General features: G+C 53.8%; 1 protein-coding gene across 1 annotated transcript in view; it reads left to right on the top strand.

Annotated features, from left to right (window-relative positions):
• The window catches only part of Atoh8 (atonal bHLH transcription factor 8), a 31,609-nt gene extending 18,286 nt beyond the window's left edge, over positions 1-13,323 (top strand). Inside the window, exon 3 of the mRNA XM_004844594.4 lies at positions 10,561-13,323. Coding sequence (XP_004844651.2) covers positions 10,561-10,566 — 6 coding nt within the window. The 3' untranslated portion in view covers positions 10,567-13,323. The remainder of the gene's footprint in view (positions 1-10,560) is intronic.
• Positions 13,324-13,342: the final 19 nt, after the last annotated feature.

Here is a 13,342-nt window from a genome sequence, read left to right as displayed (position 1 = left end):
AGCCTGGAGCCCTGCTGTACCTCGACAGCGCCAGGCCTAGGGCAGAGGGGTCCACAGGCTCTGTGGCCCTCCTGTCCTCAATTGTCCCTTTCTGTCTTCTCCAGCAATCCCCAAAGCTACAACCCTGCCTTCCTTGAGCTCCAGGTAGAAATGTTTCTAGAACACTAAGCAGGGAACCACTCCCTCCTTTTAAGACCTTGCTGCTGTCTGCCCAGAACTCACAGCCACCTGGGGCCTGGCCCAGCTGTCCAGCTGCTCCTGGCTCTGTCAGATCCCCAGCATCCCTCCCAGCAGCTGTGCTGAAAGCAGGTCTGACTGCTCTGCACTCCACCCTGGAACCCTTCAGGGGCTTCCCACAGCCAGGGGATGGGGCCTGACTCCATGGGACACCTGACCATGCCCCGGGTGACCTGTCACCAACCGGTCCCTCCCTCTGTCCCAGTATAGACTGAGGGTGCGCCAAGATCCTTGCCCGATGGGACTATTTTAGGCCCATGTGCTCATGCCAGCCCCTGCCTGAAGTGCCCTCTGCCCGTCTGCCCCTTCCTGTCATCCTGGAAGTCCTCCCTGTCTCCTCCCACAGCTTCCTCCTCCAGCACCAAGGCCCAGCCACCACCTGCCACTGCCTGCCTTTAGCACTGGGATGTGTGCAGTGCAGGCCAGGAGAGTGTCTTGAGATGTCCCACGAAGTATGATGCTAAAGGCTCTACCTCCTGATGTCGGCCTCATGACACATGAGTGTTCATTTCTTCTCGTGACATCACACTGTATGAGATTTCTTGATGGCATGTTACATGGCAGTGCATGATGGGAAATTACACCCATTCCACCCTGCTCATGCTGTGGGTTGGTGCCTGTCCCTCTGGTGAGATCATGAGCCCCTGCAAGTTTGTGTCCCATATCCTAGCACAGGACAGCTAGCCCCAGAGTAAGGATGCAACCCCTCCTATCACAGCCACCTAGCTAGGGCTGCCCAGCTATGCTGAAGGCAAGGACTATAGGTGTCATTAACTAGGGGCTTCAGGACACAGCCAGAAAGATGTCCCCAGATTCCCCTGGCTCATACCCTTGCTCCCTTGAATTAACAAGAAAGGCTTTACATTTCAGATAACAGAAGCCGCTCAAGCAGCAGCTGAAACTTACAGAAGCCCCTCTTCTCATAGTTCAAAGTTTGAAGGGAGGCAGCTGCTCCTTGGGCTCCAAGGCACCAGGCTTCTTTTGCTGTCTGCCTCATGACTTCACAATGGCTGCCACAGCACCATTCATCCTTATGCTGCATCCAAAATCAGGAGAGGAGCCACTCCAGGAAGAGCATTCTTACTGGGGTAGTTGGTCTTACTTAGATATCCCTACCTTTCCTGAATAGGGGATGCTCCTCTTGAACCTGAGAAAAACATCAGGGTGTGTCACCTGAGAGGGTCATAGAGTAGATAGCCATGGAGCTCATCCCTGGAGGGCCGACCCTGGTTTGTGACAGGTGATTTCCTTCCCAGGGGTTACCCAGTGTCATAACCTTCACCATGGTGTTAGGTTTTTGGTTTTTTTTGGTACCAGGGATCAAACTTGGGACCTTGCGCTTGCAAGGCAGGTGCCGGAACCACTGAGCTAAATCCCCGGCCCTCACCATGGTGTTAGAACCCATTTCCACGAGCTCACTCAGTCCTCACTGTGTTCCCACCAGGTGGGTACCACTGACCTCGTCTTCACTCAATGACCTTGAGGTTCATAGAACCCAGGTGGCCAGGTCACTGGTGACCTTGTAGCTCTGCACACTGCTTTATAGCGCTGTTTTCTTGAATCCTACAACAACTTCCTGGGGTCCCCAGTATTTCCTGTGGGCACGAGGTGAAGTCACCCAGGGTCACACAGCTGGCCAGGGCTGGGTGGGGCCTATCGGGCTCATCTACCCGTCACATTGCAGCCCTCTGTCCTCCTCCCTGATGGTGAGGCTGTGAGCTGCAGGGGCTACCTGGGGGGCAGGGCCTGGGAGGCAGCTCTGCCTTGGCCAGCTCTGTTTTCCTCCTGAGGTGCAGATGTGCTGTGATGAGGGGCTTGAGGACCATGGCTATAGATGGGTTTTGTCAGCTGGGAGGCCTGAGGTCAGGTTCCCGCAGGACCTGAGCGGTCCATGAGGAAGCGGGCAGAGGGACGAAGGTGTCCCCTCCCTGCCTGGTGAGTTAGAGAATTGATACCATAGATTGGGCTGGCTGCTGACCTTGTTCTTGTGTGCCGTGTGTGCCCCACACAAAGGTATGCTGCCATGTCCACAGGCTTCCTGGAAGATGAGAAGGCAGCCAGTGGTCTTCCAGGGTTTCAGCCCTTGCCCTTGGGGCTCAGGAGCCCTGAGATGTCTCCAGAGTGACAGGGAGGACAGAGCAGGGCAGCTGGACTCATGGGAACAGCCTCAGGGAGTGTGCTGCCAGGGGCCCACCTGGAACTCAGACAGGACCCTGCAGAGGTCCCCTTCACACAGCAGTGCTTCCTGCTTCGCTTCTGCCCACCAAGTCCCAGCACTGCACACACAGGAGTCAGAGGGGCACCAGCTCGGTTATCTGCAGAGCATGGCCTCCTGCCTCCTCCACATACACACACAGTGAATGTTCACTTGTCCCCCTTCTTTGCAAGCACATGAGTAGAAACTGATGAAGTAAACCCGCAGGGCCTGTGTCTAATTAAGAATACATCCTTTGAGGGTTCTCCATGTGCTGGGCACTGTTTTAGGTGCTGGGGTCACTTTGAAGAACAAAGCCAACGGCCCCACCCTTTGAGGCTCAGGCTAAATGGCCACAAGACCATGCGTAGGGATCCAGAGGAGGACCCCGGGGACATAGAGCTTGCCATGCTACTGTGCACGCTGGTCTGACACACTTGACTCTCAGGTGTCTGGAATCAGAGCAGCAGAGCTGAGATAGCCTACTGGAGTGAGGCCCACTCAGGAGCAGGTGCAGGGACAGCACCCCAGTCACAGCGGGTGGCTTTGACACAGGGGGCAATGAGAAATGCAATAAAAAGCAAAGCCAGCAGCTCAGGAGAGGCAGGGACTGTTTAGTGTCTGGGCAAAGCTGCCACAAGCCTCAGGGACCTCAGAGTCCTGATGTTTATGGGCTTGACTTTGAGTGGTCAAGAGGAAGCTGAAGTATGTCCAGTAACAGCTGCCTGAGAATGCAGGGAAGTGCACTGTGCTGATTGGGAAAGGCCCGTCTGGCTGTTCCAGCACAGAAGCCATGGGCTTCCTCCTTGGGAAGTTTGCTTTGGTCCGGGTGCATTCTCCCAGGAGATGGCAGCTGGCAGTGCTGCCTTCTCATCTGTCGTGTCCCCTTCAGGATCCCCAGAGCTGGGCGCAGTCTCACCGATTGGTACTCCATACCCAAGGGAGGGAGGGATGGAAACTTCAGTGTCTCCCACACACTGGAATGGGCCACTCCTCTGGCTCCTACCGAGGGGGTCCTGGCAATGTGACCTGGAGTCGCAGTTCCTGCTGGACGTGCAAAGGGGTTGGGGACAGGCACATGTGTGTATGTGCTTGGAAATCCAGCTTCCAAAAGCCAAGTGCATGGCTCTGCAGCTGTTGTGTTCTTTAATCTCCTGGACAAGCTTATTCCATAGATAAACTGAGGCACAGAGAAGTAACTTGCTCGAGGTCACACAACTGGTAGAATGGGGAAATCATGGTTCAAAGGGAGATGGTTTGATGCCATAGTTGGCGCATTTAATCACTATGCCATATTGCCTTCCAGGAGTGTGCTACATGTGCGTGTGTGTGTGTGTGTGTGTGTGTGTGTGTGTGTGTGAAAGAACCGTTTATCTGTCTGGGCCTTCTTCATGTAGCTGGAAGCTACTTTTGTGGCTTCATGAGTGGGACAGGGTGATTGGAGCCCGGGATCCCACCGCGGCCTGGGGTCTAGTGAGATGAGGGGTTTAGGGGTGATGGATGAGTCTAGGAGGTGTTTTCTTGTCTTAAAACTGCACTTACCTGGCACTCACACTGTTCTAGCTGAAGTCACTTGATTATTCGGCAGCCTAGAGGGGCTCGTGACTCTCCCTGTCACCTCATTGGCATCTCCCCTGGGACTGCAGTCCCCACAGTGGGCTCCCTCGGGAGACTTCTGCGGATAGACAGGGGTCTCTGTGAAGGGTTGCTGGGGGGTACTGGCATGCACTGCTTGTCTGGGTGCCCTGTTGACACCCTAGGTTGGTGATATGTGTACGTGAGTGGGGGAGTCTTAGAAGGCCAGGAGTCGGGGTCTCTCCTGTCCAACCAGCTCTGCTCCCCTCCAGCCTGGGTGCTGCCCCCCATTCTGGGTGAGGGTCTCAGGAGTCAAGAAGAGCATCATGCAGCTGAGGGGGGGGGGCTCGGCAGCCACACCGGATGGCAAACAGATGGAGGGACCTGGCTCCAGAGTAGGAGAGATAGAAAGACTGATGGGGCAGGGGGGACAAACAAAGAAATAGGCCAAGAAGGACTTGGCCCAGGGTCACACAGGCAGCAGCACAGAGGGAGAAACCAATGGGGAGCCAGAGATCTCGTGGCCTGTAGCCCAGGAAGGCATCAGCACAGGTGGCAGCCCCCATGGGCCTGCAGGCTCCCTGCAGGCTGTGCTCCTGGCTCTGGGGGTGCCAGGGCCCCCACTGCCTGCCACTACCTCTTAGGCTCCAGGAGCCTAAGGCCAGGATTTTCTTAGAACTGAGGAGGGTACAGCTAGGCTGAGGGCTTGGGGTCTGTTAGGACCTGTTCCCCATGAAGAAACAGGTCCCCAGAGGCTAAGGGGTCACCTTGTTCTATTGCATCCTTGCCCCAGGCCTGCGCCAATGAGCAAACTGCTCAGCCCTCGGTTTCCCCTTCTGAAGAGTCAACACTGTGACAAGCACCTCCTGGGGTGTGAAGGGCGAGGTGCTGGGCAGGTGGCCGCCCTTAGAAGACAGAAGTGCTGAGCACTGATCACTCTTCTGCTATGGCGCTGGTGCTCTGGCAGTGTCCCCCTCTCTGGGGAGCAGCCTTGAGGAACAAGGGGGACAGGGTAGTCGCCATCCTGGCCATCCACAGTGGTTCCCGGCTTTTCCCTGGGATTAGAGGCTGAACTGCCCTTGGGCAGGGCCTCGATCTGGTGCTTGTGCCCAGCTGCCTCCTAGCAGGAACTCAATAAATCACAGTTGAATAAATGAATTTCCCCCCCGGGCAGACAGACTCTCTTGGCTCCTGAAGGCCCTGGCCATGACATTGAAACTCTTAGGATCTCTGAGGACCCTCCCAGCCCAGACACAGTGTGATCCTTGATTCACACCATGTCCCGCCCTTGGCAAACAGCAGCCAACTCCAGCTGCCTGTAAATTCTCTGCCTGTCACCCATGGCGTCCAGGCCAGGAGGGTGGGGGCCCTGGGGACCGGCGGGTCCATACCTGCTCCAGTGCCCCGGGGAGTGGAGAGGCAGAAGCCCCGGTCGCTGCCTGTGCCTGGAATAAGCCGCCAAGCAGGCTTTCAGAGTGAAGACAGCCTGTGGGGCACAGAGGGGAATGGGCTGGAGCATTTAAGGAAACGGAGGCAGCGGAGGGCGCAGTCAGTGTGCATGACACAATCTGCTGTTGTGAAATGCCGCTTGCAGAGGTGAAGCACAGGAAGAGACTATGCCTCGACCATCACCCACATGTTACTGGGGTCTTCTCCTGGTGGAGAGACGGGAGTGGGATAATTTTTTTTTCTGTTCATACTTCTGTATTTTCCATAATTAAGATACCAGCGTATAATTAAACCATCTTGACAGCTTTGTTAAGACATGGTTTTTAGTGTATTCACAGACAGGTGCAGCTACCACCATAGCCAGTTTTAGACCATTTTCCCTCAGTTAGAGCCTACACTGCCTTAGGATCTGGGTGTGCCTTAGCTATCATTCCTATCCTCCAGCCTTAGGCCCCACTGATCTGGCTGTCCCTGTAGAGTTCCCAGTCCTGGATATGTCACGTGGACTGTGTGGTTTGTTGTCACTGGCTGCTTTCTCGTGGCACACTGCTTATAAGGGTCACTCATGCTGTAGTGTGTATCCATACTCCATTCCTTTTCACGACCAAGTAAAACTCCATTGTGTGACTACACCACATTTCATTTATCCATTCCTCAGCTGATGGACACTATGTAATTTTAAAAATTGTGTTTATTTTTAAAAAAAGAATTGAAAGCAAATCGGTCAAGATGACAGTTGGTTCAAAGTGACTATTGGTGGTTACTTGTTTTGAGACTTTTTAGCCTCTGATGTCACTTTATATTTTTAGCTCATCTCTGCGGGAACATGAGCCAGGCCTTGCCAGGGGTGTGGCTGGGTTGTCTTGTTTGATTTTTTGCAACTGACCTAGAAAGTGCATATTGTTGCTGTGCCCATTTTAAAGATGAGGAAATTGAGGCTTGGTTGGAAAGGTTAACCAGTGTGGTCAGGGGCCTAAGCTGACTTGAAGCCAAGATTCAGAGCCAAACATGAACCCCCTTTTCTATCCTACCTGTTGGTATACTTGGAAGTGGAAAGAAAATAATGCCTAATAATGTGGTTCTTGTAGGTACTTCTCCCATTTCTTCCTCACTTTTCTGTCATATTTTAGTTTTAAAACAACATGAAATCTGACTGCTCTTTTTAGGACAGATCAGTTTTAAAAAAAAAAAACCTCTCAGAATTTCAAGGCCATTGGATTTTTTCCCCCGGCATATAAAAGGTGTATCCAAGTTGCTTAAATATAGTGTATAATTTGAAAATAGTAAAAAAAATAGTTGAATAGGTGAAGGGGACATTGTAGACTGACAATAAATTTAAAAGGTAAAATAACTTAGGTAAAATAGGTTTTTTGTTTTGTTTGTTTTTGTTTTTTGGGGGCAGGGTCTCACTTTTTATAGTGCAGGCTGGCCTCGAACTCACAGTGATCCTCCTGCCTCAGCCTCCCATGTGCTGGGATTACAGGCATGTGCCACTATGTCTGGCAAAATGTTTTTTTAAATGTCTCCATAGTGATAGAATTACCTTGAAGGACACAGAAGTGATTAAGAGAGGAAAACAATGCACTTAAGCCCAGAGACAAACAGCTTGCAGAGATGATTAGAAAGAAACTGCAAAGTGATTAAGATTGTTCCACCGTCACAACAGTTACCCCAAACTCCCCCAAGGGACAGATATATAAATACACACACACACACATATATATGTTTTTTTCTTTTTTTCTGGTACCTGAGATTGAACTCAGGACCTTGCGCTTGCATGGCAGGCATGGCACCACTGAGCTAAATCCCCAGCCTAGGGACAGATATATTTACAAAAATGTTCAGTGTTTCATTCATAACAGGAAGATTTCCTTGGTATATCAAGGCTACAGTCAATTAAATGCCTGTTATTGGAAAGAGTTGTTCTCTTGTTCAACAAGTAATATTTTTGGGGGTGCAGGTATGAGTCAGGAACTGTGCTGGGTGCTGAGGGTTCTGGCGGCTAACGGACCAACTGCCCCTGAGGACCTGGCATTCTGATTCCAGACAATGAACAAATGAGAGAGTGGCTCCTGATGGTGACAGATCCATCTGCTTTGCCACACTGACGAATTGCCTCTCGGGGACCCAGTGTGTCAGAGCCGCTCCGAGGTCTCATTTAGTTGTCTCAGGTTTATCTCAGCAGCAGAACTTGCTGTTTAAAGGGACCTTCCAAGGGCCAGGATATAGCTCAGTGGCACTGCACCTGCCTGGCAAATGCAAGGACCTGAATTCAATTCCCGGTACAGGGGGAAAAAAAAGAAGGCCTAAAGGGACCCTCCAAAGTGAGGCTGTGCTGGAGGTGTCCTAGGGACCATGAGCCAAGGAGTAAGTCATCCCCAGAGGCTTGGCTAAGTACTCACCTGAGGCCAGATCTGGAGGGGACTTGAACTCTCTTCAGCTATGCCACCCCCGGCAATGATAGGACATTGCCAGTGGTTCCATGAGAGGCGATCTGTGGTGCAGTTGTCACCATGGGGATGCTTGCTCTCCCCCATATTTGCAGCCACACACCCCATCCCACATAGCACAGCCCCATACAATAGGGTGGCACTGGCGGGTGGTCAGCCACAGCCGAGTGGTCAAAGGAGGAGGCTGGACCAGTGGGCTTCCTCCGCTGGCTGGTGGAGGCTGCTTACAGATGCTCAGTCAGGGCCTAGCAGTAGGAGGAAAGAGCAGAGCCCTTCAAGTAGCCAGGCTGTTACTGGTGGGCTCCTAGAGGGCAGGGCTGGAGTGAGTTTCTACTCACAGTGCAGTGGCAAGGACTTATCAAAGATGTTGGGAAAACACTGGATATATAGAGCCACATGAATTTCTTTACTGCAGGACTTTGCAGAGCCTTTAACACACTGTTCTACATAATGACTTTCCAAGATGGGGCTGAGGTCTGAGGTGTTGCCCAAACTCACAGGAGACCTTGGCTGGCTAGGGTGCTGCAGAACACTCTTGGGGAATGCTCACTCACCGAGTCACCCCCCGACTCTACAAGTGAGGGAATTAATGCACAGAGAGGGAAGGGGAGTTACACAAGGCCACACAGCCAGTTAATAGCAGAGAAGGTCCTGTTTGCAGGGTTCTTCATGCCTCTGTTGGTAGAAGGCTTCCTCGAATAAACAATGCTTGTGCTGGATTCCTGGGCTGGGAAGGTGGTGGGAATGGGATCCAGTGTGGACATCCAGGGAAGGGGGGCAGGTGTCAGGAATTGAAGGTCCTGCCTCAGCGAGAGGAGCCTGTCTGCTGACTCTTAGGTGGCAGCAGTGGCTTCAGAGGGTCTGAGAGCCAACAGAGGGCTTTCAGCTGGGCTCAGGCTCCCTGGCCGGGAGGGTGGCTCCGGGCCCAGAGTACAGCAGGCTGCCCAGGCAGCCAGCGACGGGACGACGTGGGCTGTAAATCACCAGTGGACCACAGACCCAGTACCATCCCCACGGGTTTCCTTTCCACTTCTTAATCCTCCTCCTCAGACTCGGTAACAGAAAGCAGATTCCTGCTGGGGCCAGCCCTGCACAGCGGGCTGGGAGATGGAAGCCTGGGAGTTACCACATCAAGATCCCACCCGCCTCTCACTTTTCCTTTCTTTCCTGTGTAGCCACTGTTGGCTGGAGAGCTCTGCCTGCCCCTGGCATGACTCCCTCACCCCCCTGGGTCCCCACTTCCAGCCGGGCCCCAGCCTCTCCTGCAGCCGGAGCTCACTAGGGCTGTGGTTAACAGCCCTCCAGCCTCGTGGTTTGGCTCCCTTGAGGCTCTCCAGGCCACGACTCAGCTAGGGCTGCCTCAGTGTGGTAGAATAAACACTGCCGATCTGGATTCAAATCCTGGGGCTGCCAACTGCTCTCGCTTCCTTCTCAGAGCCGAGATTGCTCATCCCAGTGCGATGTGAAAAAGCTCCCTGGCATGTGAAGGGGCCAACAGATGTTCTGCTTTGACACCGAGAATTTAGCTGTTTGTTCCAGGTTGTTGAAAGAATTGAGAGATGCCAGCGGCCTCCTTTAATCTCTGGGTTTGGGAGGCTTAGGCAGGAGGATTTCTGAGAGTTGGAGGCCATCCTGGGCTACATAATGAGGTCAAGGCCAGTCTGAACTACAAAGTGAGACCCCATATAAAAACAAAACAAACAAAAAGAATTGAGAGACACTCTCTGGTCAGCTCTCTTGAGAGCAGCACTGAGTTCAGCTGCCAGAGGGAAGATTCAACAGGTCGAAGATTCCACAGAGTGAAGCCAGTCTAACCTAGCGGTTTGGGGTAGAACACACATGAGCTCCCTGGATTCTCAGGGTGTCCCAGGCTCCTTGGCAGAGGGAACAGAATAGGACTCTGGATCCCCCTCTGCCTGTGTCCCCCTAGGTCCTGACACTCCAAGTAGACATAGTCATGCTTATCTTCTTTGGGGTCCACGGGCTGGACTCCATTTGTACCGCTGAAAAGAAAGTGAAAAGTATTGATCTGTTTTGGCAATACCATTTTATAGATGAGAAGACTGAGGCCCAAAGAAGTTAAGTGACTTGTGTCAGGTCACCCAGCTGGCAGGTGATGGTATCAACCAGAATGGGCTCATTTATTTTGTTGATCAGATAGGGTCTCACTATGTAGCCCAGGCTGGCCTCAAACTCACAGCAATCCTCCTGCCTCAGCCTCTCAAGTGCTGAGATTATAAGCACGTGCTGCCATACCTGGCAAGAGTGGGCCTTGTGACTCCTGGTACAGTGCTCTTTCTAAACAGTGTGGGAGACAGTGTGGGTGCCATGGGCAGCCATTGCAGTGGGGGCTAGCAGAGAGCTCCACCAGCCCCAGGATATGGCCCTGGGAACCATGGTGTCCCTGAACATCTGGGACTCTGGCTTCTTCTACCCAAACCAACAAAGCAGCAGGGGCTCTAAAGGGTAGAGGTGGGGAGGAAGGGACCCCATGGAAGCAGCCAGTCCTTCAAGGTGCTGTCCCCTGCCAGGCCACCCAGGTGTGGAGTCCCTTACAGGGCAGCTGTGCGGATTAAGTGGGAGGAAGCTTTGTGGATGCCAGCGGCTGGCCTTGGTGAGCAGGGGCTGCTTCTCATGGCTGGTCTTTTCTTTCAGGAGTGAGTGGCCGTGGGCCAGACTGAGGATGCTGCCGCAGCCTCTCTCCAGCCAGGCCAAGGATGAGGGGAGCGGGCCAGCCTCAGCCTCTGTCTTCTCCAAGATGCTGCCAGCCCTCCACCCACCACAGCTGCTCAAGTCACCCGGGGCAGGAGCAGGCAGCCTCCCTGTCACCTCCTGTCCTCCCCCAGCCGCCGTGGTCAGTTTGCACTTTGTCTGCTGCCTGGTCAGGAGGGAGAGCTCAGCCTTCCTCTTGGTCAGGACCCAAGGCTGCAGAAATCCATTGCCAAAGATTCCACAGAGACTCTGAACAAGATGGGGGATGAAACCCATCAGGGAAAAGCCACACCTTGGCTCCGTGACTCTGTTCTTCTTGTTGCCCGAGTCTTATCTCAAGCCAAAGATAAATCAGCATTTCTACCAGGAACTCACGGAAGGCATGGACATCTGGTGACCATGGGAAACATGTGGCCCTCTGCACTGTTGCTCTGTCTACACTGGGCCCTGACTGGGCTGGGTGCAAGTTCCATCTTCGGGGGTGCCTGAGAGGATGGCAAGAGATCCCTGTGCCCTTCTTTCTCTTCTGCCAGCTGCCCAGGCCTTGGACCCAGATTCTCAATGTGCCCTGGGCCCAGGGTCCTTCAGAGGGCCTGGGTAGCCTGAGAAGGTAGTGGGATGGGGAAGAAAAAATATTACCCTACCCTCCACCCAGGGACTTGCCCCAGGTCTTCGCTCCCCCAGCCAGTGGTGCCCTTCAGGCTGGGAAAGCAAGATGGCACCCTGTGGGAGGGCAGTGGTCTCTCACAGGTGGGCAGGAGGGTAGAGGGAGGAAGGGACCAGGGGAGTGGGCCAGGATGTGGGGTAGGGGGTGCATTTAAAGCCAAGGCCTGCTTTTTCCTTGTGCTAAAAAGGCCAAAGCTGTTCACATCTGTGCTCAACCATCTGCTTCAAATTGAAGTAAAAGCCCCATCATGTAAAGAAATACTTGGTTGTGTTGAGTGGACTCTGTGGGCGACCAGGCCTTAGGCCTTCACCTGTCATTGGAAGGGGTGCTGTGAGGGAGAGGGTTGGTCCCTCTCTAGGTTGTGAGCCACTTAGGCAGGTAGTGCACGTGTGAGGGGGCCTTGAGTTCTCCACCATGGCCTCAGCCTGGGCCAGTGACCAGGAGGCCTTGTCCTAAATGAACGAGTAAGGAGCCTGGTCTGCTTTGTACCTCACAAGCTTAGGAAGACTATTAATCTCATAACACAGATGAGGAAACTAAGGCTCAAGGAGACAGGGCCAGCCAGTGACAGAGCCAGTTCTTGAATCAAGATGGGCCCACTCCAAACGTTCTGCTCCTGAACTTTCTCCAGCCCCATTGCCGGTCCCAGTGCAAAGTCTTTGTGGCCCTGTCACATCACTTACTTGACCCTAAGACAGTGCCAGTAAAAGGCATGGGAGCCAGGGAAGGGGGAGTGAGGTAAGAAACAGGGAAAGAAGGTCAGGGTGTTAGGGACAGGGTCACCCAGGGAAAGAGGGCAGTGATGGGGGCCGTCGGTTGCACTGGATGCACAGTTTGTCTGTGCGTGTCACCCAGCACCATTTCCTCTTCTCTGCTCCCCTCTTCTCAGGGTCCAGCTTGGGTGTCTGCCGTGGAGCTGGCTGCAGGGAGCCTCCTCCTCATGTGCCAGGCTCCCCGGTGTGGCCTTTGGCCAGGGACCCCCGGGGGCACAGAAGCAGGGATCAGACTGCAAAGCTGCCCAGAAAGAGGGTGGACAGCGTGGCATGGAGGGGACCAAGAGGGACAGTGAGGAAGGCCCGTCACCCAGGACCCCAGGCACAGGTCACAGTGCCACTCAGTTGTCCCTCTGAGTAACCCTGGTGACACTTTCTAGAAAAGCAGGAAATGTGGCCCAAGCAGCATCAAACTATTTGTGGCACACCCACATTTGCTGTCGGTCATTGGGCACAGGCCCCAGAGGGAGGAAGGGACACTGCAGGATCCCAGGTGACCCACGTGGATGTGTCACATGGAGCCCTCCTGTGCATACATTGGACAAAGCCATGAAGGACAAAGTCAGGGAGTCAAAGATCCCTGGCTCACAGGCCGTGGGGTTCGAGTGGGAGGTCCCAGCCTAACCGGGTAGCTGAGCCATTGTGGGGCATGTTGGGAGCCGCAGGGGTAGGTGTGCCCCTCCCTGCCCAAGGCCTTGCTCATGGTCCTGGGCAGAGGCACCGGGGCAGCTACTTAGGTTGGGACCAGTGCCTGCCGTGGGCAGCCTTGCCCAGCTTGCCCAGGGTGGAGAGAGGCTGCCCTTGCCTTCCTCCTTGGGTGCTTGAGACCCCACAGTGGCCACTGCCAGCAGCCAGAGGACAAGCACCCTGTCTTTTCAAAGCCAGACTCCGTGCCATGAGCTGCCATTCTCCTCTGCCCTCCTGCTGCTGGCCTTGGAAGCTTTTGCTTCCAGGCTCGAGGAGGACACTGAAGCTCGAGGGCCCTGCTTTGCAGAGAGGCTGGCTTCCCTCAGCTTCCTGGGTTTTCCCACACATCTGCCTTCTGTCCCCAGGACCCCTCCCTGAAGCCAGGCATGCCAAGGAATCCAGACTGCTAAATATTGGCTGTTTTATAGATCCATGGGCAGACTAATCTCCAGGTGCCACTGTGAATTTCTAGTAGGGCAAAGATTGGGTGTAATTCATCTTCAGATCCTCAAAAGGGCACTGCAAATTGGATATACTGATCTTTTAGTGGAATTAATGAATTAAAAATTGGAAAATTGAGCTGGGTGTGGTGGCACAC

The sequence above is a fragment of the Heterocephalus glaber genome, unplaced genomic scaffold (assembly GCF_053883595.1).
Source record: "Heterocephalus glaber isolate CG9 unplaced genomic scaffold, H.glaber_assembly_v1.0 deba00000470, whole genome shotgun sequence".
Lineage (NCBI taxonomy): Eukaryota > Metazoa > Chordata > Mammalia > Rodentia > Bathyergidae > Heterocephalus > Heterocephalus glaber.
This window is presented reverse-complemented; position numbering and strand designations above follow the sequence as displayed.